At 27.4% G+C, this 27,705-nt stretch overlaps 6 protein-coding genes across 6 annotated transcripts; all 6 read left to right on the plus strand.

Moving 5' to 3' along the window:
• Positions 1-1,922: 1,922 nt before the first annotated feature.
• Positions 1,923-4,832, plus strand: OCT59_025290 (uncharacterized protein; the record flags this gene model as incomplete). Its single annotated transcript, XM_066137463.1, has 9 exons — positions 1,923-3,035; positions 3,110-3,315; positions 3,381-3,625; positions 3,734-4,039; positions 4,114-4,159; positions 4,241-4,342; positions 4,416-4,517; positions 4,591-4,694; positions 4,795-4,832. The coding sequence occupies 9 exons, from the start codon at positions 1,923-1,925 to the stop codon at positions 4,830-4,832; spliced, it is 2,262 nt and encodes a 753-aa protein (XP_065991989.1).
• Positions 4,833-6,239: 1,407 nt separating this feature from the next.
• On the plus strand, positions 6,240-6,790 carry OCT59_025291 (uncharacterized protein; the record flags this gene model as incomplete). The annotated part of the gene is made up of 4 exons (XM_066137470.1): positions 6,240-6,315; positions 6,418-6,451; positions 6,524-6,618; positions 6,717-6,790. 4 exons carry the CDS (start codon positions 6,240-6,242, stop codon positions 6,788-6,790), a joined length of 279 nt encoding a protein of 92 aa, XP_065991990.1.
• Positions 6,791-8,039: 1,249 nt separating this feature from the next.
• On the plus strand, positions 8,040-10,740 carry OCT59_025292 (uncharacterized protein; the record flags this gene model as incomplete). Its single annotated transcript, XM_066137480.1, has 8 exons — positions 8,040-9,125; positions 9,199-9,404; positions 9,472-9,713; positions 9,804-10,127; positions 10,197-10,245; positions 10,322-10,423; positions 10,497-10,600; positions 10,703-10,740. The coding sequence occupies 8 exons, from the start codon at positions 8,040-8,042 to the stop codon at positions 10,738-10,740; spliced, it is 2,151 nt and encodes a 716-aa protein (XP_065991991.1).
• A 1,642-nt stretch (positions 10,741-12,382) lies between these two features.
• Positions 12,383-16,198, plus strand: OCT59_025293 (uncharacterized protein; the record flags this gene model as incomplete). Its single annotated transcript, XM_066137485.1, has 9 exons — positions 12,383-13,050; positions 13,117-13,254; positions 13,349-13,614; positions 13,708-14,031; positions 14,098-14,472; positions 14,553-14,579; positions 14,658-15,011; positions 15,087-15,282; positions 15,400-16,198. 9 exons carry the CDS (start codon positions 12,383-12,385, stop codon positions 16,196-16,198), a joined length of 3,147 nt encoding a protein of 1,048 aa, XP_065991992.1.
• A 4,422-nt stretch (positions 16,199-20,620) lies between these two features.
• On the plus strand, positions 20,621-22,126 carry OCT59_025294 (uncharacterized protein; the record flags this gene model as incomplete). The annotated part of the gene is made up of 2 exons (XM_025321109.2): positions 20,621-20,874; positions 20,944-22,126. 2 exons carry the CDS (start codon positions 20,621-20,623, stop codon positions 22,124-22,126), a joined length of 1,437 nt encoding a protein of 478 aa, XP_025169759.2.
• A 1,707-nt stretch (positions 22,127-23,833) lies between these two features.
• Positions 23,834-26,957, plus strand: OCT59_025295 (uncharacterized protein; the record flags this gene model as incomplete). The annotated part of the gene is made up of 7 exons (XM_025333737.2): positions 23,834-24,215; positions 24,299-24,325; positions 24,422-24,495; positions 24,572-26,075; positions 26,150-26,424; positions 26,507-26,684; positions 26,761-26,957. The coding sequence occupies 7 exons, from the start codon at positions 23,834-23,836 to the stop codon at positions 26,955-26,957; spliced, it is 2,637 nt and encodes an 878-aa protein (XP_025169760.1).
• Between the last annotated feature and the right edge of the window lie 748 nt (positions 26,958-27,705).

Below are 27,705 nucleotides of genomic sequence, written 5' to 3' on the forward strand. Positions count from 1 at the left end.
AATTATCGTTGATAATACCTTTGGCGCTAGCAAGTAAAAGATTGTAATTTTTTTTTTTACTTTATTCATATTAATGATCTCTAATTAATTGATTTATATATATAATTAAAAAACTTGAACATGATTCAGTATTATTGTTCATAATAGGTTTATGGTCTAATTTTAATTAAGCGTCATTTTGAAATAAGTTAATTCATTGGGCACAACGAAGTGGATTGAATGATGTAGTAATTGATAGAGGCAAGTTTACCGCTGAATAATAGAAGATTCGCAATTTTTGATCTAAGTCCTGAACTCCTGATTATCATAGGATAATTTTGGGTATAACGTCTTTACTGTGAAAACACGGTCAGTAATTATGTTATGTTAGAATATTTTTGGATCATTTTTATTAATCATTTTTATTAATACAAGTATTGAAACCTTGTCATTAAGAGTTAATAGACAAGCTGAAAATGCCTTTGGAATTAGCAAGATGGTCAGAATCAAAACATGACGTCCTATAGGTTTCATATCCAGGATTTGAATCACCATACTTATCATGAAAATGCTAAAAATATGCGGAATGGATTTGGATGTATTTGCTTTTGGTGTTAAAAGTGATGCAAATGTTGGAACCGAATTCATTGATGCTTTACGACCTGCAAGATAATAATTTGATTTTTTTGTTTTTATTCATATGAAAAAAATATTTGGCTATTTGGTAAATGTGAGTGACTCAAAAATTCTTTTTACTACATCCTGCTTCAACAACACATCCATAATTGATGGATAAAGAACAATTGTAAATAAAGAGACGATATATATCTCCGTTGGTCATGAACAACATATCGATGATATTAAAGAAGATTTTACAATTGCGTTTTAAAAACAATTTAAAGAAATCGAATAATATTTTTGACTTCACGTACAAACAATAATAACATTATGTATATATATTTTATATCTAGATTAGAAGAATGTTCTTATTATAATTTTTATTTTATTTTTTTTTTAATGGTAATTTATGTCAAAAATACGAATTCACTGCTTTATAATAAACAATTTTATAATTATTGACACATTCATGCAAAATGATCTTCAAAGTGAAACTTTCTCGCTAGGACATATTTGGACTTTAATTAATAGAACGCAAAATTTTTTTTTTTTTTTGCATGTTATTTAGGAAGCAAACCGAGGTCTTATGTTTGTAATATATTGGGAATTTGGGATAAATTACGTAATAATCGCACATATGATTAAATTTTTAAGTGTTAACAAATAATGAAATGACTACGCAAAAATAAGTAGACAAAAAAAAAAATTTTTAAATCACAAAAGGACGGCAAAAAAAATTCTTTTTGTTATTTGGGTTAGTTTGAAAATAGACCTATTAATTTTGCGTATTCCTTTTTTTTTTATTGGTTTAATAATAACTTGCGTGATTTTATAAATTTACTATATTTAGTATAATTTACTACAGCGAAGCTTTAGAATGATCTATACACTTTAATTTGTCGTACAAATTTTTCTTAACCGTTATAGGAAAAATATATATATATACATATTGACCATATTTATTTAAATAATCGTTTTTTTTTATGTTTCCTTTCTCGTTAATTTGTGCTCCACTTTTATTTTCACCATTTTCTTCTGTGAAATAATTACACCAATTAGACCTACATCTACATGCATCTTGACTAAATAGGTATAAATAATAAAGTTGATTAATTAACTGCATTATCGTTATGTCGATAAATACTAAAATTAATTGTGATTTTTCCATAATACCATGGTAAATTCTTAAAATTCCATGTGGAAATCTAGAAATACTTTCCGTATCATCAAAAGAAAGTTCTTTTTAAAACTTCTGATAATGTACAATTCAGATATAAATACAGTACAGTCAAATTTCCATAACATATAGTAATTATCATAATAAAATGGAACTTGTAAATACGAATAATGAAAGTTCATTTGACCCAACGCCAAAATTAAAATCTAGTCCTATACCGATTAAATTTATTTCTTTTAATTGCTTTGATAAAAATTGTGTTTATTGTGGAGAAAAATATACTTGGGCGCTTTTTTGTCGTGGGCAACATTATTGCAAAAAATGTCTATCACGTTATATTAATGACATGAGTCATGTAACTGATGTAACTGATAATAATATATACTTGGACGTATATTACACAATGGACTTGGAATGTGGTGAACATGAAATAAGTAGGTCAAAAGTACCACAAAATATTCAAGAATGCTGTGGAAATTGCTTGAGAATTTTATGTTTTAAACAAATAATATATGATTATGATATTAGTGATTATGGTCTTGATAACAATGATCTCACTAAACACAATAACGTAATTGAAAGTGAAAAAGATTGTAGATTATGTGGAAAATCATTATATCAAGGACCAGAGGAATATATTATGAAGCTATTTAAGTTATGCTCAGATTGTTATCTAATTTCTTCCGAATGTATAGAATCAACTTTGGTTAAAAAGAAACTTTCAGTTATTTACTTACCATGGTGGCATAATAATTATGGTAGATGTAACATGTGTAGGACAAACTTAACATTTACATCAGATTGTCAAAAGTACTGTATAAATTGCTACATATTTTATATTGGATGCAGATATTGTTTAACAACTAATATTATTTTTGGACCTGCATGTCAATCCCAATGTAAAAAATGCAAAAGAATATCATCTATAAATATTGATTTTAATATTGATGATTTCATTTTTAATAATTTTATATATGATAATTTAAATAAATTAAATCTAACTGCTAAGATTACAAAAGCTTTAAAAAATATTGATAAATATTTTAAACCATCTTACATAATATTCTTTATCTTTAGAAAAAAAGATAGAATAAAAACAATTAAGTGGATACCATATTCTCAATTAACAGACGTAAAAGAAATAACAAAAGGAGGATATGGTATTATATATAAAGCAACTTGGTTAAGTACAAATGATAAAGGTGTCATTTTAAAGAGATTCGAAAATTCCAAAAACGATGGCAAATATTTTTTAAATGAGGTAAATATTTTAATTTTAATAATTTCTTATTAAATAAGTTTAATCCTTAACTTTATTTATTCTCTAATTTATAGTTAAAGTCGATACAGCATATTTTCTTAAGATATATGGGTCACGTTATTGAAACTTATGGCTTTACAAAAGATCCTAAATTAGGGGATTATATAATAGTAATGGAATATGCATCAAAAGGTGATTTACACAAGCATTTACAAAAGAATTTTACAAATATTGCATGGATTAAACAAAAACCGCTCATTTTATGGCAAATTTCAGAAGGGTATTTATATTTAAATTCATTAATTATATTCTTTAAATTTAGGTTATTGATTTTTTCTATTTTAGACTTGAAACTATACATAAAAAGAGATTTGTACATCGAGACTTCCATAGCGGAAATGTATTGTTTGACGACATATTTAGACGTAATCGCAGTAAAAATTGTCAATGGAAAATTGGAGATCTAGGATTATCACAAGCTATAAATAGTAAATCACCAAATAATGAAATATACGGAGTAGTACCTTATATTGCGCCAGAAATCTTTAAAGGATCTAAATTTACTAAGGAAGCTGATATTTATAGTTTTGGTATGATTATGTGGGAATTTACAACAGGTTGTAAACCTTTTAATAATGTTAAACATGATCACATTCTTATTTATAAAATTCTTGATGGAAAACGACCTAAAATTACAGAAGATACACCAGAATGTTATGCTAATTTGATGAAAAATTGTTGGGACCCTGATCCAAAAAAAAGACCTTCTATAAAAGAAATTCGATTAACCTTTGGTGGTTGGGCGTTTAGAAATAAAAATAAAGTAGAATTTAATCAAGCTGAAGTAAAAAGAAAGGAACTGATAAAATCAAAGAAGATTGGACCTGAATTTGCTGAAAAACGACATCCAGAAGCCATTTATACGAGTAGGCCATTAAGTGCTTTAATTTCTAAATGTTCATCCATCAATTCATCTTCAACAATTTCATCTGGTAATAGACAAGGTATTACTAAAAAAAGTTAAATATTGATTTATAAATATCATATGAATTATAAGTTATATGTTATATTCTTTTAGATTCCAATTATATCTCAGTTAATACAGAGTTTACAGATACTATTAGGTATTTAAAGTAACAAAATGTTTTTTTTGTTTTAAATGACATAACTAATTGTTTGAATTTATTATCAATTTATTTATTTAGTTTGTCATCACAAAATTTAAGTTCTACAAGTCAAAATTGTTTAAACTCTTTAGATTCTAAATATATCTCAGCAGAATTGGAACTTGATATAGATACTAGAAGGTATTTAAAATTACAATAAACAAATGATTTAAAGACAAAATTAAATTATTTAATTTATTAATTTTTTACTTAGTTTATCGTCACAAAATTTAAATTCTACGATTCAAAATTATTCAACCACTTCGAGTTCTAATTATATCTCGGCAGAATTGGAGTTTGATATAGATACTAAAAGGTATTTTAATAATATAACAATAAAAAAAAAATGTTTTAAAAGACACAACTAATTACTTAAATTTTTTATTTAGTTTATCAACGCAGAATTTAAGTTCCATAGGTCAAAATTTTTCAACCTCTTCAAAAAGGAGAAGAAATGAAGTATTTTTGAATATCGAAACTCATGGCAATAGTGGTAAGTAAATATTTATCTGACTCGGTGTTATTTATATTATTTATCTTTTGTTTTAACGTTTACGTCAACGTTTAATTTTTTAAATTTAAAAATATTAAAGTAGGAAAACGTATTAAAACTAGTTCCAATTATCCATAAAACTATAGAAGTTAAAATATTTCATTCTTCTGCTGCAGATACAGAGTATATGGAAATTTCAATAATTTTATCAGATTTTTTTCAAAGAAATTGGAATCCAGTTGTCCAAGATACTTTATTAACGCGTTTATATATAACAATTACTATTTTCATATTAAACTAGTGTTTCTTTAGGGTGTATACTACCACGCACGTTTATATTATGTTATTAATAAAAAAAATTGTGCTTTATAGAAATTTACAAAATTATGAAGCTGAAGCGAAAGATTAGAAATTTAGTAAGATGATGCACGATTGCATCTTTATACATTTATGGATCACATGAATTATTTATCACATGATTATCTCACAGCGATAGTTTAGTTTATTTTACCTTAGCAAATGATAATTTTATATTTGATATGATATTTGGTGATATTTTTTATTTTTATTTTTTCTTAATTATTTTATAATAAAGGATTTATATTTTTTAATGATAATTTCATTGCTGAAACCTGTGATTTTATGACATCGCCTCCACTATAGTATCACGTTGTTATTTTAGTAACGTAACAATGCATTGTACGTTAATACGAAATTGCAATACATCTACAATACTGTGATTGCGTTGTTTGATACATTGTGACAATATCATAAATATGGCTTTTTTTATATTAAAATTTTTTAAGTATTATTTTTTCATTTTCATAATATTGATGTTGAAAATGCGACTACAATGCTTATAATTGCATAGTAACGATGATGATGCTATATTATACTGAAATAATCAATTGTTTTATGCGCAGATATTTATACTTAAGTATCTCATGTAAGACAAAAAAACATAATAATAATTTCTTAAATATTTCTGAATGCCATGTATTTTTTTTATTATTTTATATTCCCCCTATAGGCACTAATGGATATACATATCAAAAATCAAATTTATTTTATGACAAGCAGGAAAAAAAAATCAAATTTTATTTTTATTTTTACTTAAGAAAGGTAGATACATTTGTGAGATACGAAGATACATTGAAATTTTACAAAAAAGTCATATGCACTATTGATCTAAAACTAAATGTACAAAATCCAACCGGCGGACCCACCTTCGAAAAAAAAATCAAATTTCGGGGCTTATTTATATGAAATTATGTATCACGTGATTAACGTGCAGATCAGCCCCCTTTTTTTAAAACTTTTTTCTTTCTCACTTTCCCTTCCCCGTCTTTTTCTCTTCCTCTTGTTTCATTCTCTCTAATAAAAATCTCTAGCGGAACGTTTAGCAACATTTTGAAATTTTCCTTATTGGACAAAAATCATTACATTATGCAATGAAAATTAAGAGTTCATAACGATTTTTTTTTTAAAAAAAAAAATAAGTATATTATAACTTAAATGACAAAATAACTTCGGTAAAAAAAATGGATGGAGAAAAATCTAGAGAATGAGTATATTCATTATTTTAAATATGATGAATTTAAAATCGATGAAGAAGAAATTGGTAGAGGAAGGGATATCAGAATTCCGGAAAGATTTTTTCTTTTTTTTCATCTTTATTTTTTTAATGAACGGTTCTAATGGTTCATTTTTTTTCTTTCTTTAGATGGTTCTTTCAAGTTACTTTGGGAGACATTTTGGTAAAGTTTTTTATTTATTTCTTCCATCTTTTAACAAACGGTTCCTAATAGTTCGTTTCTTTCTCTTTTTAGGCGGTTCTTTTGTATTTCTTGTGGTAAATTAAATTTTTTTTTTCTTTCTTTGTTTTTAGACAGGTCAGGCCTTTGGATGTGTGATATTTTTGACGGTTAGATTTTTCCTTTTTAAGTTCTTTCAAATTAAATTTTTTTCATTTTTATTTAACGAAACGTTTAACTAACATTCATCTTTTTCTTTTTTAAACAGTCATGTTCTTTTCTTTTTTTAGGTTCCACGTTTCAATACTTCTCTTTCAGATGTCCGAACCTTTTGATATGTAAGACTTCAGTGGGAACTATTTTTGACAGGAATTGTATTACTAATAATGAATAATTTAATAGTTAGCTAGCGTAATATGTAATATATAACATACGTTGTAAAAATAAATTACTACGTTTTGACTATATGTTTACAATAGTAAATAGGTATAGTGAAATCGTTTTTACGGTAAATTAAAAAAGCGTAGTGGCGATACATTTTCTCACTTTTGCGTCAATAACGACAACGGATGAATCACGTGATTTTGGCGCAGTGTCAACGTTGTTTAAAAATATGAAGTTTCTGCAATGTTATGATAAGGCAAGAAAATAACATTTTAGATTCTCGTAACTTGCATGCGTTAATTTTCCAAAATGAAAATTATAAATTGTTTGATGGTAATTTATATAAAAAATACGAATTCGCCGCTTTACAATATCATGCAAAATGATCCTCAAAGTGAAACTATTACTCGCTAGGACATATCTGGACTTTAATTAATAGAACGCAAATATATTTTTTTTTTTGCATGTTATTTAGGAAGCAAACCGAGGTCTTATGTTTGTAATATATTGGGAATTTGGGATAAATTACGTAATAATCGCACATATGATTAAATTGTTAAGTATTAACAAATAATGAAATTACTACGCAAAAATAAGTAAAATATTTTTAATTCACAAAAGGACGGCAAAAAAAAATTCTTTTTGTTATTTGGGTTAGTTTGAAAATAGACCTATTAATTTTGCGTATTCCTTTGTTTAATAATAACTTGCGTGATTTTATAAATTTACTATATTTAGTATAATTTACTACAGCGAAGCTTTAGAATAATCTGTACACTTTAGTTTGTCGTACAAATTTTTCTTAACCGTTATAGGAAAAAAAAAAAATATATATTGACCATTTTTATTTAAATAATGGTTTCGCTTTTTTTATGTTTCCTTTCTCGTTAATTTGTGCTCCACTTTTATTTTCACCATTTTCTTCTGTGAAATAATTACACCAAATAGCCTACATGCATCTTGACTAAATAGGTATAAATAATAAAGTTGATTAATTAATTGCATTATCGTTATGTCGATAAATACTAAATTTAATTGTGACTTTTCCATAATACCATGGTAAATTCTTAAAATTCCATGTGGAAATCTAGAAATACTTTCCGTATCATCAAAAGAATGTTCTTTTTAAAACTTCTGATAATGTATAATTCAGATATAAATACAGTACAGTTAAATTTCCATAACATATAGTAATTATCATAATAAAATGGAACTTGTAAATACGAATAATGAAAGTTCATTTGACCCAACACCAAGATTAAAATCTAGTCCTATACCGATTAAATTTATTTCTTTTAATGAGAATGATGAAAATTGTGTTTATTGTGGAGAAAAATATATTAAGGCGCTTTTTTGCTGGCAAAAATATTGCAAAAAATGTCTATCACGTTATATTAATGACATGAGTCAATTGAATCATGTAACTGATTATAATATATACTTGGACGTATATATTTACACAATGGACTTGGAATGTAGTGAACATGAAATAAGTAGGACAAAAGTACCACAAAATATTCAAGAATGCTGCGGAAATTGCTTGAGAATTTTATGCTTTAAACAAGTAAATGGTTATAATATTATTAATTATGATCCTGGTAACAACAATGAATACAATAAAGTAATTGAAAGTGAAAAAGATTGTAAATTATGTGGAAAATCATTATATCAAGGAACAGATGAAGATATTAAAGAACAATTTAAATTATGCTCAGATTGTTATATAATTTCTTCCGAATGTATAGAATCAACTTTGGTTAAAAAGAAAATTTCAATTGTTTACTTACCATGGTGGCATAATAATTCAACTTGTGACATATGTAATTCAAAGTTAACATTTACATCAGATTGTCAAAAGTACTGTATACATTGCTATCTATTTTATATTGGATGCAGATATTGTTTAACAACCAATATTTTTTTTGGACCTGCATGTCAATCTCAATGTAAAAAATGCAAAAAAATATCATCTATAAATATTGATTCTAACATTGATGGTTTCGCTTTTAATAATATTATATATGATAATTTAAATAAATTAAATCCAGAAAAAACTTTAAAAAATATTGATAAATATTTTAGACCAGTTAACATAATAGCCTCTATCTTTAAAAAAGTCCTTAGTATAAAAACAATTAAGTGGATACCATATTCTCAATTTACAGATGTAAAAGAAATAACAAAAGGGGGATATGGTATTATATATAAAGCAACTTGGTTAAGTAAAAATGAAAATGTCATTTTAAAGAGATTTGAAAATTCCAAAAACGATGACAAATATTTTTTAAATGAAGTAAATATTTTAATTTAATAATTTCTTATTAAATAAGTTTAATCCTTAACTTTATTTATTCTCTAATTTATAGTTAAAATCGATACAGCATTGTTTCTTAAGATATACTTGTCATATTATTGAAACTTATGGTTTTACAAAAGATCCTAAATTAGAGGATTATATAATAGTCATGAAATATGCATCAGATGGTGATTTACACAAGCATTTACAAAAGAATTTTACAAATATTACATGGAATAGTCAAAAACAACTTATTTTATGGCAAATTTCAGAAGGGTATTTATATTTAAATTTATTAATTATATTCTTTAAATTTAGGTTATTGATTTTTTTTCTATTTTAGACTTGAAACTATACATAAAAAGAAATTTATGCATCGAGACTTCCATAGTGGAAACGTATTGTTTGACTCACATAACAGTAATTACGATAAAAATTATCAATGGAAAATTGGAGATCTAGGTTTATCACAAGCCGTAAATAATAAATCATCAAATAATGAAATATACGGAGTAGTACCTTATATTGCACCAGAAATCTTTAGAGGATCTGGATTTACTAAGGAAGCTGATATTTATAGTTTGGGTATGATTATGTGGGAATTTACAACAGGTTGCAAACCTTTTGATAATGTTAAACATGATCATAAACTTATTTATAAAATTCTTGATGGAGAAAGACCTAAAATTACAGAAGATACACCAGAATGTTATGCTAATTTAATGAAAAGTTGTTGGGACCCTGATCCCAAAAAAAGACCTTCTATAAAAGAAATTCGTTTAACCTTTGGTGGTTGGGCATTTAGAAAAAAAAATGAAGCAGAATTTATTCAAGCTGAAGCAAAAAGAAAGAAACTGATAGAATCAAAGAAGATTGGACCTGAATTTGCTGAAAAACGACATCCAGAAGCCATTTATACGAGTAGGCCATTAAGTGCTTTAATTTCTAAATGTTCATCCATCAATTCATCTTCAACAATTTCATCTGGTAATAGGCAAGGTATTACTAAAAAAGGTTAAATTGTGATTTATATATCATATGATTTACGTTATACGTTATATTCTTTAGATTCTAAATATATCTCAGCAGAATGGGAACTTGATATAGATACTAAAAGGTATTTAAAAATAACAATAAAAAAATGATTTTAAAGACAAAATTAAATTATTTTAATTTATTAATTTTTTACTTAGTTTATCGTCACAAAATTTAAATTCTACGATTCAAAATTATTCAACCACTTCGGGTTCTAATTATATCTTGGCAGAATTGGAGTTTGATATAGATACTAAAAGGTATTTTAATAATATAACAATAAAAAAAAAAATGGTTTAAATGACCCAACTAATTACTTAAATTTTTATTTAGTTTATCAACACAGAATTTAAGTTCTATAGGTCAAAATTTTTCAACCTCTTCAAAAAGGAATAGAAATGAAGTATTTTTGAATATCGAAACTCATGACAATAGTGGTAAGTAAATATTTATCTGGTTCGATGTTATTTTATATTATTTATCTTTTGTTTTAACGTTTACGTTAACGTTTATTTTAATCAAATTTAAAAATATTAAAGTAGGAAAACGTATTAAAACTAGTTCCAATTATCCATAAAATAATAGAAGTTAAAATATTTCATTATTCTGCAGATACGGAGCATATAGAAATTTCAATAATTTTTTATCGGATTTTTTCAAAGAAATTTGTCCTTTAAGGGAAAAATCCAATCTTTTTTTTCATTTATATAGAGTTTGCAATTAGATAACGTTATTAACGCGTTTATGACAATTGCCTATTTTCATATTAAACGTGTTTCTTTAGGCTGTATACTACTACGTTTATATTATGATTACAAAATTATGAAGCTGAAGCGAAAGATTAGTTAGAATTTTAGACCCGGTGACACAAGATGCCCCGTTTCACAGTTTGATTGGTTCCTGATCTTGCTTATCCATTCCGTTATAGACACTATACATTTATGGATCACATGAATTATTTATCACGTGGTTATCGCACAACGTTTCCTAGTTTTAGTATTTTTATTTTACCTTAGCTAATGATAATATTATTTTTGGTGATATTTTTTATTTTTATTTTTTCATAATTATTTTATAATAAAGAATTTTTTTTTTAATTGTATTTTTTTTTAATGATAATTTATGATAAAGCAAGAAAATCAAATTTTTAGATTCTCGTAACTTGCATGCGTTAATTTTCCAAAAATGAAAAAACTTTATATAAATATGACTAGAAAATTTATATTTTATTATAACTAGAAATTAATATTAAAAAAGCCACATTTTTGGATAAAATCAAAAAATGCCTAGCTCAATATATATAAATAAACGTAATCCGTCATGATGCATTAATCATTAATGCACCAAATTTAGGTTAAGGTGATAAAGAAAAAATATATGTCATTAGCCGATTAACACTGAAACGCGTTAGGCTGATCATCACCTTTTAATTCGGAAATAATCGGGACATGATTGGTCATTGCTATTTTCTATTTTCTATTTTTTTATTTTTAGGAATGAAATTATTTAAATAATAAACTTTATATCAAAATAAAAGATTGTTTCTGAAAATAAACTAAAAACCAGTATTCATCATATCGATATATTATCCTAAAAGCGTAAATTGGGCGTATTAGAATTAAATTAAATTTAGAATGTCGCAATCAACTCATGAGTTACACAAATGAGTTACACAAATGAGTTCTTTTTGAGTTTACCTGGATAGATTGGAAAATTCATTCGGGTTTCTTCATATTAAAAGTTCTTTTATTCTTTACTTTAATATTTTAATTAAGTTTTTATTTTAAAAAAGAATAAATACATAAATTACACTTGAATAATTGTACAAATCGTTAGATAGTTGTATCACGTGATCTCGCTCACAAGTAATTCATTTAAAAGCCCATTTTTTTTACCGATAAAGTGCTCGGAATTCGTCTCGAGATTTTTATTTCAATTTACTTTTTGTTTTCCTTTTTTCCCCTTGCATCCAAAGAATTATAATAATAATAATAATAATAAATCGTAAACTTTTTTTTCGTTCACAAAAAAAATCGGAATTTTATAAAAAAAAAATATAATATATATAACTACGATCAAAAACAACGACAAAAAAAAAAAAAAAAAAAAAAAGTTTTATTAAATTTTCTCGATATTCGAACATTATTTTTTTTTAACGTTATTTTTATATAAAAAATTATTAGTCTGACGGTTATAATAATTCGCTACGATCATCAATAATGTATAAGAAAGCTCCATTAATAGCGTTTATTCTACTATTTCTTATAATAATAGATATAACAAATTCACTTCCTGAATTAACTTATCAGGAAACAGAACCAAACTTGTTAGCACTTTATGGTGATTCATTTACTGATGGTAGTCTAATCCTCCGTTTTGTTAAACAATCTCAATTAGATAATTGTTATGAACCAACATTATATTTAAGATTAGTAAAACCTGACGGTAATGTAAAAAAGTTAGAACTTAATGACATACCTCAAAATAATTTTTGTAGAATTATTTCATTAGCTGGTACTCCATTTCATAAAAACGAACGTCATAATAAATTATACAACAACAATGATGATAATAAATATGGTGGAAACGACAATGGAGAAAACGATAATAATGGAGGAAACGACAATGTTGGAGGGAAAATTGATGATTCTAATAACGGAGTAAATAATAATCGTAGGGACAATAACAACAATAATGGTAATGGGAGTCCCAATAATGGAAGACCAGCTGCGCCTGCACCAGCAATACCTCCAACAAATAATTTGTTAGATAATATCACTGTACTTGCATTATCAAAAAAATACGTTCTTCTTACATATTTTTGTAATTTACCTACGTCAAATGAATTATGTGGCAGAATTATAGATTTTAACGGTGTAACAAAAAGGTAAGTGACGCTTATTAAAAGCTTATTTCATTACTTTTTTAACTAACCATTTATTTATTCTCGTAGCATGATAACGTTTAATGATTTTAATGGTTCATGTACAAATCTTAAAATTACTAAGAGTTCTTACGATGATGGTGGATTTTTATATACCTGTTATAAACAAGAAACTAAATCGATAGAATGGATAACTTACTCAGCACCGTAAGTCCAAATTTTTTTTTTTTTTTTTTTTTTTTTTTTCAGAAAATATAAAATATATGACACGAAATAATTTTACGCTTTCTAAATAATTTAGAAATATTATCGATGATTCGATAACAGAAAAATATAGCGGAGAGATAGGAAATATTACGAGATATGACTTGACAAATATATTTTCGACAGAAGATAGAGGATATTCAATTGTAACAGGATATTTCGATAATATAGATAATGTACAAAATACATTACCACAATGGGTAGTAACGGCAAATTTTATTACAAATGATGGACAAACTAAAGGATCTTATTTAATTTACTCTCAAGAAGTGGGTACGATAAAAACGCTAAGTATACCAAGATGTAATATTGCGTATCAATTGTATGGATATAGTTGTGTATTATATATCGAAACTAACGAAAGAACGTTTATAAATGTTGATTTCACATCAAAAGGGGCTGTATTGAATTCACAAATGTTTAGTGTGAGCCAATTGAACGATGTTAATACTCAATTATATGATATTAGAAATCTTTATAAGGGTGGGGAAGTTTTCATTATTACTACATCAGATAATAATATATCTGGATTTGCGTATAGTAATGATGGAATGTACAATAGTACTTGGGCTTTACCCAATAATTATACTTATACTAGAAAAATTTATGGAATAAATACTGATAATACTGTTTGGGCTATTGCTGATAAGAGTAACAACGCCATTGCTACGAACCAATGGACTATTGTATATTCAACTGCTTTAACGACATACTCAACAGGTAAAGGAAATATATGTTATTATAATAAAAAAAAAATTTTATTTAATAAAAAAACATTTTTTTTAGTTCTAGGTGATGCAGGATATAGTTCATCGTCAATATTATCGATAATACCGGGAAAAAATGCAGTAACAACACCGGATCTTAATCAAATTACAATAACATATGTAATGAACAGCATTGAACCTTCAACAGGTTATATTACAATTAGTCAAAAGAATGCAAATGAAGGTGATGATCTTATTAGAATCAAAATACCCGCAAAATCACCTCCAATTGGAACTGTAAATAATGTTATAATACACGGATCTGTAGTGAAAGTTACATTAGAAGATGGTATTTTTGATAGAGAAAATGCTACGTATATTATTAAAATTGACGATGATTTTGTTCAAGCTAACGGACAAAATTTAATTGGAGATTCTTGGGAAATTTCGACAGGTAAATTTATGATTTTATTTATTTATTTTATTTTTTATTAAATAAATTTAACTGATTTTTTTTTCAAAAAATTTTTTTAGCTTCTGGTTATAGAAAGAATGAACCGGGTAATTTATTTATCTCGCCAAATCACGTGATTTGTACGGCAAATTATCTCATTTTTTTTTTTTTTTTTTTTTGAAAAGGTGACGCGAGAGCATCTATTCTTTTAACCCCAGACGGAACAAGAAATTATTTAGAAAATAAAAATAGTAGAAAGACATACGTTGATGATTTGTCTAATGAAATTTCAGATGCGCTTGCAATTGAAAAAGGACGTATTTTTATACCGTATGATAGGTATCAATATATGAAAGACGCACGTAAAGTTCAAATATTGTTACGTGTAGATATTAAAGACACGAAATCACCAGATCAACCAAGCTCAACTGCGGTAAGAAACAGTTTAGATAAAGCCATTATATCCAAAGGTAATTCAGCTATACCAATAGGACCGCGTACAAAGGATTTAGATTCCACTTATGGAGCTCCGGAAACTCGTAAGTTTACTATATAATTTTTTTTGGGAGAAGAATCATTTTGCTTTATTACTAATATGTATGTTATTAAATTAGCTCATTTATGGCGTAAATATAAATACATATTAATCGCGGTCGTAATTGTATTATTTTTACAACTATTATTATCATTCTTTTCGAGAAAGAAATTCTCTGGAGGAAGAAATTTCTTGACTATTGTCTTTTTCCCGCTTATTTTAGTAGATTTTGTATTAGATACTACTATATTAGCAATTCATGGAAAGGATCTGATGTGGTTCTTTATTTGCGGGTGCATATTTTCCCCTTGATTTTCTTTCTATAATATTATATTTTAATGTACTAATATACTTCTTTTGTTTTTTTTTCACTTACATTTATTTAATTACAGTTGGATATTTTATTTAGTACCAATTTTATTCAATGTCATAATTTTATGGTTACTTATTAATTATCGATTAAATTCATCAGAAACTACTAAAAATTGGTTAAAGAAAAATCCAAATACTGCATTAATATTTACACTCTTATCATGTATAGATTTAGAAGCGTTAAATGTTGTATCATCAAGATGTGCTGGTTATAACGAATTAAATGCAAGATTTACAGAAAAAGGAAGAAAAAGTATTTTAATAACTATTATTATTATAACATTAATTGAGGATGTACCACAATTAATAATTTATTTAATATATCAAAGATATACAGTTATAACAACAATTTTATCAATATTAGCATTATCATCATCATGTTTAATATTATTATTTAAAATAATTTCATTTATTTATTTAATGTTCATTTATAAACCTCATAAAACTTTATCAAGTGCAATAGAAAAAATTGATGATTCAAATAATGATACAGCTAATCTGGAAAGTGGTGAAGGTGATATACTTAAACCTGAAACTACAACTGATCGTCAAAATGAAGAAGTAACTGTACTTGGAAATATTGGTATATCGAGCGAAACTTATATTGATGATAATGATGACAAAATTTCGGCAACAAAGGAGGAAATTACCGAGGGAGAATCATTATCTGGTAATATTCCTGGAAATAAATCTCGCACAAATAAACGAACTACTGAAGAGCAAATCACTGAGGAAGAAACTACTAAAGAATGTGAAGAAATTATCACAACTACTACCAGAATTATACAAAAGAAGAAAGTGGTAATAATAAAGAAATAAACCTTACTGTAGGATTTCCACATTACAATCTGAAATCACTACAGATACTATAACAACCGAAAATGGGGATACCACTTTTACCAAGTAAGAAAATTAAAAGGGAATAGGAAATGGGATAGTTTCTCTTCGAGTAGTAAGTAGTACAATGGACAATAATTTAAATAAATAATGGGAATTTGTAAATGTAAAATAGAAATTAGAAATATTAGTAATAATTTAGCATAATGAGTTTATTATAATATCATTTATTGTATAGCCATTAGCGTGTTTAAATTATTAGAGTTTTAGTAAATAGATTGTTAAATAGTATATTATTTTAATAATTTGCATTTTGCATTGCTGGAACTGCAGATTCTACTGTATATTACTAATAAAATTATGTATAAATATCATCGGATTTTACCAATTAAATATTATTTTTATTTTTTAAGTTGTGAAAAAAAAATGTTACAAATTTCAAAACCTCTTAAATTATTCCTATAATCTAACGTTAACGTTAAAGTATCTGAAAATTTTGTTAACATTGACGCTAAAGCTCCGATTGAGCCAAGCCTTTATGTGGCTTGGCTTGTTTCAAGCTGGAGTCGAGCCGAGCCGAGCTAAATAAAGCTAAACTCGAGCCGAGCCAAGCTCAAAAATTTTTTTCGAGCCGAGCCGGCTCGAGCGGCTCGGGCTCGAAAAAATTTTAAAAAATTTCAAGATGCGTTAATTTTAGCTATCTAAGCAGATTATCATTAACATTGCTTTATTGAAATAATTCTAATAAACTACAATTTGTAATTTTCATCTATTAAAAGACATTTACCAATTACCAACTTATTTTATTTATTTATAATTTATTTAAAATGTTTTATTTTATAAATCATTTATTTAATAATTACAGATGGGCAAAATCCTGACCTCTACCAACCTTGAAACACATACATTGACGAATAGTTCCACTCTTAAGATTGCAACGGTTTTGCACAACTAAATCAGTTCCTCCATTTTAAAAAAAAATTAAATTTCATCCTGGATCAAAAAATTTCTCTCGGAATTAGTTTGTACTTCAATAATCTCATAATTATAATTCGACTGGATTAGGATATTTAATCTAAAAAATTTGAATACAAAAACTACGTCTCATATATTTCCTGTACAGTCGCTATATGTATATTATTGTCAAGATTTTGTAATGAATATATTGTTATTTAAGAAGCTTCTTAATCTTGTAACGAACACGATGAATTGATAGAAATTTACAAAATGTTGCATAATTAAATATTGGAGTTTTGAAGTCCATTTTTATATAAAATTTCTTTAAACTCGTTAGCAATTAAGATACTAAAATTCAAATTCTATTTCTCTAAAATATTCTCACTGAAACCTTACCCCAAAGACGTTTAACTAATATGCAAAATTTTTTATCTTCCAAGTATTCAACAATATCTTTCAAAAAAAATCAGCGGAATTTGGGACATTATTGTTATGTTATAGGCACAGGAATACATATACTGATATAGTTTAACAATAATAAATTTTAGTTTCGAAAAAAGATTAATCATCGATCACGTCAAAGTTGATTGGATACATATCACGTGCTTGTAGACCTTTGCCTTAGATTTATTTGTAATTCTTGGATGATTATTTAATCAACCTAAAAATAAAAAATAAGAAATTGTAAAACGAAAATTTTTTTTTTTTTATTATAATATTCCATATGATTTATTAAATATATTAACTACAAAATTTATTTATTAATAAATTTTTAATAAAAAAAAAGGTCAACTCTTACATCAGTTATTACAAATTCCCGTATCTACGCTTGCAAACGCTACGACTGTTAATTATCTTCAGTCTTCACCACCCACAACGATAGCATTCTCTCTGCGCTACCTCCTTCAGGGCAAACATAAACTTTAGCAGCAGTAAATAATGCGATTTCATTATAAGAGATTATTTTTATTTTATAAATAATACATATAATTTCAATTGATTATTTTATCGTGATTTTTTTTACAATGTAAACAATATTATATAATAATAAACAGTTGAAATGTTAATGAAAATTTTTTAAAACTGTAATTTATTGCAAATACTAAATTTGAAATTTGTTACATATTAAACAAATAACAAAAGTCTAACATACCAATCCTTTACTGTAAAGTAAAAAGCGGAATGAATGGAATCTAAAAAATATAAAAAATAGTAAAATGGGTTAGAAGACTCGAGTACTCTAAGTAAGCTTTGCGGAAAAGACAAATTCAAGCCCCCATGCCTACTATCAACTGACATTAACGTATATCGTGAGTGATCAAACTCGTGCAGAGGTACTGTCACATTGATAATAAGACATGAGACCCACCACCAAAGGGACGGGCCCCACATACAGAAGTCTGCGACATAGCTTGAGATATACTGATACAGTATTATTTTTCTCATTGAAGGTAACCAGACTACTAGAAGAGGAGGATAACCAAAGCACTCTAGGTGCACTAGTCCCTTATACATCCCAGCTTAGCCATTTCCACTTACCAGAATAATGGAAAATATTATCATTGTCTATTCAGGTTTGACGCTTATTCCAATATTTTCTTTAACGTTAAGTTTTCGCTTTTAGAAAAAATAAAGGAAAGAAAGTGTTCATAATTACTTTTAAACAAATTTTTTAGTATGTTTTTCGTCGTTTGTTTACTATAGTTTTCTTTGAAGAAAATAACGAAAATATTTAACGAAAATAAGAAAGTTTCGACGAAACTTTTTTTTGACTAGGAGTGACCGAAAGACTTGAGATATTTTTGTTTCTGAGCAAGCGAAAAGTTAAAAAAAGTGATAAGGAAAGAATATTTATTTTTATTTATTTAAATATAAATACTTAATAAGTACGAGTGCAAGTACAGAAAAAAATAAAAAAAAGTGCGAGTGAGAGTAAATAAAAATAAAAGAAATTTCGTGTAGACTTTTTATAGAATATTTCATGGGAAAATTTGACGTGAATCATTATTAGCAAAACTGGTTACTGATCATAATCACAATTTTAGGTTCCGATGCATGATTCTTCTTATGAGTCATTTGATTATTTATTATTGTTGCTACACTAAAAACAAATGGTTATATTACTATATTAAAAATTATAATAAAACAAACATAACGTCACCACCACATCACGGAACAAAATGGATTTTTTAAAAGTTTAATTATTGACTATGGAAATATGGAAACATTATTGATTTACTCAATTTACTTATGTCATATCAGCTCTTTAACTTTACAAAAATAATGTTAGAACGTTTCAATATAATTTCTCACAAATAGTCACGAACAATTTGGTGAACGGATAAAATATTTAATCATAAAAAAATAGGTGTAATTGTAAGAATATTTAATAAATTATAATACATATCCTACAAAAATAATGGACATAATCCAAATATTTCCGTTATATCTATGGAAATTTTCTCCTAATTGGTTTTTTTTTTGTAAATGATAACAGGGATTTTTATTATAGTAACTAACAAACTGAATATTTAAAGATGACTGTTTTTACATAATTTTCGAAAAAAATAATTACTTATTTCAACCCGAGAGAACTCTTTCGTTATAGACAAAGTTAAGCGAGAATTTTCAAAACTCCATAAAATAAAATATTTTGATCAAATTAATAAGTAATCAATTCTATATAAAATTTTTAATGAACAAAGAAAATATTTAATAATCGATAATAAAATAAAAATTACTTATAAATTTTAAAATTATTGACTTAAAAAGTTATTTATTAGTTATCAGTGTATTTCTTTAAGATAAAAGTAAAATTCTGAATCTTTTAATAAAGGAGAATAATTTCTCCAATATATTTTTTTAGAGAATTCATATCAAAAATTATAACCGTTTACCGACGTATCGATAATTCAAATTCTTAACCTTCATTCCTATTTAAGATACCGATATATATAAAGGATGACGTTGTTTATTATGTTCCAAAGTACGTTTCAAGTCCCCATAATATGAGTAACTTGATTTCATTATTCTAAATATAAATACCGACCGATAATTTTTAGTAATTGAAACATCAAAATACTATGGAATTAAAAATCAGTAGTCTGCTTCTTAGATTTTCAAACTGTTGCATGCCAAATTTGTAAAATATGAAACTAATAATATGAAAACTTGAAATCTCGGATTTCAACTCAATAGAAAAACTAAATTCTAATTCCTTTATTATTTTTAAATTTTTTATTTTGCTACTCCTGTAGATCTTCAGATGATGCGGAAATCCTTTTCTATTTAATTCGCAAAGTAATTTTGTAAATTACCTATTTTGGAAGTGACTTCAGGCGGCGTAATTAATTGTGTACTACCGTATATTAATATTTAAATTAAACCCGTTTCTGAAACAGTTTTAAAAAAAACTTTTTTCTTTTTTTTTGTTTTTTTTAAAAAAAAATGGCTACTCAATTTTTTTCGAAATTAAGTCAAAATTATATTGAATTATTAAAAGATGATGAATATTATGATATCACAATTGAAGTTGGCGAAGATCCCAACGTAAAAATATTTCGTGCCCATATGAATATTTTGTGCTATCGTTCACCATATTTGCGACGAACTTTGGATTCAAACAAAAAGAAAAATGATAATGTCTTGGCTCATATTAAACTATCAAATACATCACCAGAAATCTTCCAAATAGTTTTAAAGTAAGTTATATCATATTGAAATATACATAACATTGAATATACAAATTATAACTTTTATTTTTATGGCAGGTATATTTATGGTGGTATCCTTTCATTAGATAATAAAAATACTTCGGATTTTCTTAAAGTATTGGCTACTGCAGATAAGCTTATTCTTCAAGAACTAGTTGATTATTTACAAGGATATTTAATTGAAAATGAGTCCGAATGGTTGGAACAACATTTTGAATTTACTCAGCAAATTAGTTCACAATCTAATAATTTATTAAAACTTCAAGAATTTTGTACAAATTTAATGGTTCGGTCTCCAGAAAGAGTACTTAAATCATTAAGTTTTACTTCACTTTCTGAAAAATCTTTAATTTCACTTATTGAAAGCAATGATTTACAAATGAAAGAAATTGAAGTATGGGAACATGTATTAAAATGGGGTCTTTCACAAAACCCAACTCTTAATCCAGATCCTAAAACTTGGTCTGATAATGATTTTAAAACAATGAAAAATACTCTCCATAGTTGTTTACCTTTGATTAGATTTTATTGTTTATCATCAAAAGAATTTTCACAAAAAGTTCGTCCATTTCAAAAACTTTTAAATGAACAACTTTATGAAGAATTATTAAATTTTTATTTGGATCCTGATAGCGTATCATCTCAAAATGCTCAACTTCCTAGAAAAATTAAAATTAATGAAAACATCGAAGTTATTTGTTCACGAATTGTTAATTCTGGTATTGTTTCAACAATTTCAAGATGGATAGATAAAATAACTATTGATGATAAAAACTTTAATGTATCATATTTACCATATAAATTTGAATTATTATTAAGAGGGAGCCGAGATGGATTTACCCCTAAAAAATTTCATGAATTATGTGATAATAAACCTAATACCGTTACATTTATCAAAATAAAAGGAACAGAAGAAATTGTTGGTGGATATAATCCGATAACATGGGAATCTTCTGATAATTGGGGTAAAACCGAAGATAGTTTTATTTTTTCTTTTAAAAATAAGAATAATTTTAAAGATTCAATTTTAAGTAAGGTAATAGATCCTTGTTATGCATTTGCTAATCACCCTATATGTGGACCAAAGTTTGGTCATGATATTATTATATATGCTCAAGGTGCATCTGCAAATTATAATGTCGCTCAATGTAGTAAGCGTCATTATGAAAAAAAGATACGAGATAGTAAAGATATCTTTAGTATAGAAGATTATGAAGTATTTCGAATAATAAAGAGATAAATGTAATATTTAATGAATGAATTTTATTTAATACAAAAATATAATAAAAATATTTGTAACATTTTAACGAAGAAATAATTATTTTATCTGCGTAAAAAACTTAAATTAGTTTTATTTTTTGTGAAATAATGTGTAATAAATAACCGTGTAAATAGCCATAAGGTTAAATAGAAGGTTAAGATATCAAAAATTTTACATTTAAAGCGTAAGAGAATGTATTTATTTCAATCCAAATATACTTCTCATTGATTAGAGTTTAATTTTGAATGCAGCGAACTGTCATCTGGGACTTTCATTTCAAATTTTACAAACGACTGCTGCTTTCAATAAACTAATATAAAATATAATAAAAAAAATTTTAAAATTATAAAGATATCGAAATCTAAAAATGATATTAAAATTAATGAGGATCAAATTAGGAATATTTAAGTCCAAAAATAAAATCGATGACCAATCAGTGAGAAACAATGGTATATACCGAAATCAAATTACTTCTTCCTGATATTACTGACGTGAATTTGCGTAAAAGAACTTTCAAAGCTAAAAAAATCCATACATTGTTTGAAGGAATACAAATAGATAAAATTAGGCAAATAACTTATAGTGCGAATGCTATTATAAGCCTAAAAGTTAGCTAGATTCAAAATATTATAAACCCTTTCCTTAAATTAGATAAATGCCAAAACAAACCGCGCACGTGACTAAAATTCTGATTCACCGGTAAGTGTCTCAACTACACCTATTACTTTGCCTCGAACATCTTTCCCCAACTCTTTCGGCGAAAAATTACCCGATGTAAAGGTGAATACATCAGTCACATCTCAAGTAAGTATACCATCAACACCTCAGGTAAGTAAATCTGACAAATCCCCTTCCGGTTTCTATTTTATCTGATGATCCAGAAGAGAAGCAAGAATCCGTTATTAACAAAGTGCTAAAGCGGTTTACAGTGAGAATTTTAGCGATAATTTTGTGTTTAATAGTTCAGTACCTTGTCATATAATATGTAATAAAGACCATAAAAACGAAAATGTAAAGAATGGTATAGAGGGTCAATGGGTTGTGGGGGTATTTTGGAGAACGAACATATCGTCTTAAGTGTTGGGAGGCTTATCAAAATGGCATCCAAATAGTAAGTGTGAAAGCATAGAGCGAGGCCTTCATGTGAATCGATCACCTGAAAAATGCGCAGTACTGTTATGCAGTAAAATGTTGCGCAGTAATCACATGATATAACTGGACCGTGATGCCGATCAATAACTTCATCACTTTGTCACACCCCGTCCGAGTTTCACTGTTTATATTTATCTGAGGGACGTTTTTTTTTCGAGTAGGTAAAACCTTATTCATCACACCTTATTCGTCACTGTTTATTTTCACGTGTTAGTGCATAATGCCGTAATGCGGCCCTGTGTGCAAAATTTTGCCGGTGCGACTGGGGTAGTTGTGTGGTAAAAGGTCCCCTAAAAATTACATAATGTTAATCACCTTTATTTAATAAATACGCCGAGAATTCGACAGAGTTTCAAATCTAATGAGTAATGATAATCATTTTTCTGTGTACTGATAAATTATTTTTTTTTCTGTATTACGTCATTACGTCACAAGAGTCTACCAGTAAGGTATATAAAGTATAAATACTCTCAAACTTTTTTAAAAAACTAAACTTTTTCCTTTTTTTATAAAATCGCAATTTTCAGTAACAAAATGAACAAATTGGAATTGTCCCTAAATTGTTTGATTCTAGGTCAAACTTTGAGTAAATGTTTCTGCGTAGATATTGGCGAAATAAATTTAATTGATAATGGATTTGAAGTCACATTTGCCGATTTTAAAGTTTCACATTTAATAGATAAGATTTTTCTTCGAAAAAATTTAATTCAAGACAAAAATGAAATGGATATTCATAAAGTTGATAGCAAGAAGGTTAATGATGAAAAAAATAATCTTAAAGGATTTACCAAAGATGATATCAAAAATAAACTAAATGGTGAGTTGTTGACGCCTATGCTCAAGCTTACGAGTTGTTTTAATACTGAAGAAATGGATCAAGAGGGCATTAATATCTTCATAGTCCTCACCCCCACTGGTAAGGTGTCTCCCAATGTTTTACCTCTCAAGAAGAACGAAATATCAATTTTGATCTGACGTCATTTTTTTCTCGCGTTAAAGCAGGTCCTTCACGAGGCGTTGCGCAAGGTACTGTATTTCTCGTTAAATAACTTCGAGTATCTATTGGTTTGGAACGATGTCAAAAAACTTTCTAACAAATCTCTTACTTATTATTGATTCTAGGACCTAACTGGCGCAATACTTCTTCTATCTACGAGTGGATACAAGAATTCACACTGAACCGTGGTAATAGCCGAGTATGTCTTACTAAATTTATCTTTTCAATTATGTGTTTTTTAGCTCCTCTGGCTAAAATCATATTGACTTTTTCAGCTCGTCAATACCTATGGTAAAAACTTTGAACTTTATCAACGGGAAGACACAATCGAAACCCTATGGAAACTGATTAAAGAACGATATCCATATCGTAATGATGACGACAAAGGCAATCATCCAATCCCCGTTTTAGCCGGTGGACCTGGAACTGGAAAAAGCAGATTTCTTGATGAAATCGAAAGATTGCTTTGGCGTTGTATCAATGAATCTGATGAGGAAATCCGTAATGGTTTTGCAAACATGGTCGTCATAAACACCACTTATGGGAATGGATCCCCTGCTAGTAGTCATGATTCAAGAATTATTGGTAGCGAGTCAACAGAAATAATTAACGGCCAGGCATCTTTTGCGTTGCGTATTCTATTTGAGTACTTCCAACCACAAAACGAAACTGGTGAACTCTCTTTTCCCCAATTTAACACACTATGTAGTAAGAAAGCTGTTGACTTTACTCTAGACACTGCTCTCCGAGTTATATACGCTGACTTTATTAGTAAACAAAGGAAGCAAGAAACAAGTTCTTGTCCTCCACTAGTCCTGGTCATTGGAATCGATGAGTTCAACAATTTGCACGATATACAAAAAGGAGCCTGTAAAGAACTTATAAAAACTATTGGAGGAGTTATGTGTAAACCACCTGCAAACATTTTTTTCATTCCCATCCTAGCTGGAACGATTGAAGGGGCCATAAGTGATTATATTTCAGGTTCTATGCACGAACCAATTCTCCTCCCACTACGCTTACTTAATAATGATGATGCAATTAGCATTGGTAAGAGGATGAATCTGTTTGATGATGATTATGTCTGTCGGAATCCATATTTTCGAATCAGCATTAGTGATGTTGGAGGACATGTAAGAACATTGGAGTATTACTACAGTAATTTTGCGAAACAGAAAGATGACAAGATGAAACTAGCGACAGAAACAGAAACAGGAGAGACAGGTCTTTATGACGTGAATATTGGAAAAGTCATGGAATACGTCAAACATAAGATTGTAAATAAATATCAAATTAATAGATATTCAAGTCATTTGTCAGTACCTCTCGCAAAGGCCATATTGGGCTTTCCGGTTGGTAAAGTGGATGCTGTTAAAAAAGAGAATGTGAAAGACGAAGGAAAACATCAAACACATCAAACCTATGAGGAACTTGTTTCAATGGGACTTATTAACCTGGTTCCGGCAGGGGAAAAATACCTTATTCGTTTACCTTACCTATGGGTATGTGCAATCGCTGAATGTTCCTCTGACCCTGATTTGTCGAATTGGAAATCCATGTTACAATATGATGATCCGATTAATTGGCAGAATTTTGAGGATTTTAATGCCAAATTCTTGGCATTGCGCCTCGCTCTTTTTCGTTTACTAGGATATGAGGAAATTATTTTGAAGGAATTTTTAAAGGGTGCAGATTTCTCGCATAGTTTTCCGGATGTTAAAGTTGTATTACCTGAAACTAGAAATATCAAATTGTACAAATTATTACATCGATATCCAGGTATTAAGTTTTGCAGATTTTCGTATAACATAAAAAGTCGCATCAAATTCAAACCCAAATCTAATATAATTTAGTCGCTAAAACTTACAAGAATCAAGAAGCGAAATATGAAAACTTGAAAGAAAAGAGAAATGGTTATTTCGACCTTGATTTACTGCAAAATGATGATATCAAGAAATACACTGGTTGTGTCTTTCTTAATGTGTCTGGAGCACCTTGGGATGTCTTTGGGCTTCTTAAATGTGGAAGTTCAGAGTCTGAAATTTGTTGCGTAGCTCAGCAATTGAAACTAACTACTACTACAAATGTTGTCATCGATCAAAAGTTATTTAAAAATGAGCATAAAAAGGTAACAACATTGCTTTCTATATTAAGTACACATACGAATCGTTAAAATTGTTAGGCTAACAAATATCTTTCTTATGTAAAAGGTTATTAAAAATATGGAGGAAGTTGACACAAAAAATTGGGTTTTGTTATTCTTAACAAACGCAGACCAGAAAGACAACCTCTCTGTAAGTGATAGTCCGAATAGCGCATTAGTATCCATAGAAAAAATGCAAGAATTTTATGGATATACATATGCAAGTCGAGCACAATTTGCGTCTGGTATGTTTGCAAAATTCGGAATTTCTTTTCTTTTATCATACATAATATCTGAAACTGCACTATTCTTTTACCTTAGCAAACGATAAAATATACTTTAATTCAGCACCTGTTGAATCACTCAAACTTATTGGATTTAGCGATAAAGATAACGTTTATATACGTATTGAACGCAAAAAACGCCCCTTCACTAGTCTGAATGATATAAAAGAAAGGCTCGACATTGAAGAAGATAAATTTAAGAAGTTAAAGTTTGATAGAGTTGAATTTAATTAAATAATCTCGAAAATCATCTATATTTAGCAGTATTCCCTTTTCTGATGTACTGCTGTAATCTAGAGAAAATTAAACTTATATGAATAATGACTGCAATACCGGTTTAAATTTTCTGAAACTTAATTATTGCTAATATAAAATTGAAACTGACTCTAGCTAAATTAATTTATGATAATTAAAAATAACGGAGTAGCAGACGTTTAAGAGAGAAACATCTCGAGCCAAGTAATAAACAAATGTATTGTTACACTCTGTTGTTGTTTAATGAAAAAAAAATTAGAGATATAATAGTTGAATAAATAGTAGTTTAACTTTTTTCTATTTCTCTACTTCATTTTTAAACAAAATGGTAATAAATTCATAATTATGTAGTATGTATTTGGCACTTTCGAAATTCATAAAAGTAGTATGATAGTAGTTGATGCTTTTTCCAAGACTTCGTGTAACAAAAAAATAAAATAAAATGCACTTAGCACAAAATCCCATGGTAAATATTTCATTGAGTCAGCGTATCACAGACATTGCTTTAGTTTCACTAAGCCGTTTTATACCAGTAACAAATACTAGTGTCCATCTTTGACAGAAACATATGTAAAACAATCAGAGACAACCGGTATTAAACAACGAGTCCACAATTAATGCCTTGAGATAATATACGTACTGCTCAATGGCTGTTTTTTCTTTGTACTAAAATACACTCCAAAAAAATAGACATAATCCGAAAATGATAATATTTTTAAAAACGGGT

Source organism: Rhizophagus irregularis, chromosome 5, assembly GCF_026210795.1.
Source record: "Rhizophagus irregularis chromosome 5, complete sequence".
Lineage (NCBI taxonomy): Eukaryota > Fungi > Glomeromycota > Glomeromycetes > Glomerales > Glomeraceae > Rhizophagus > Rhizophagus irregularis.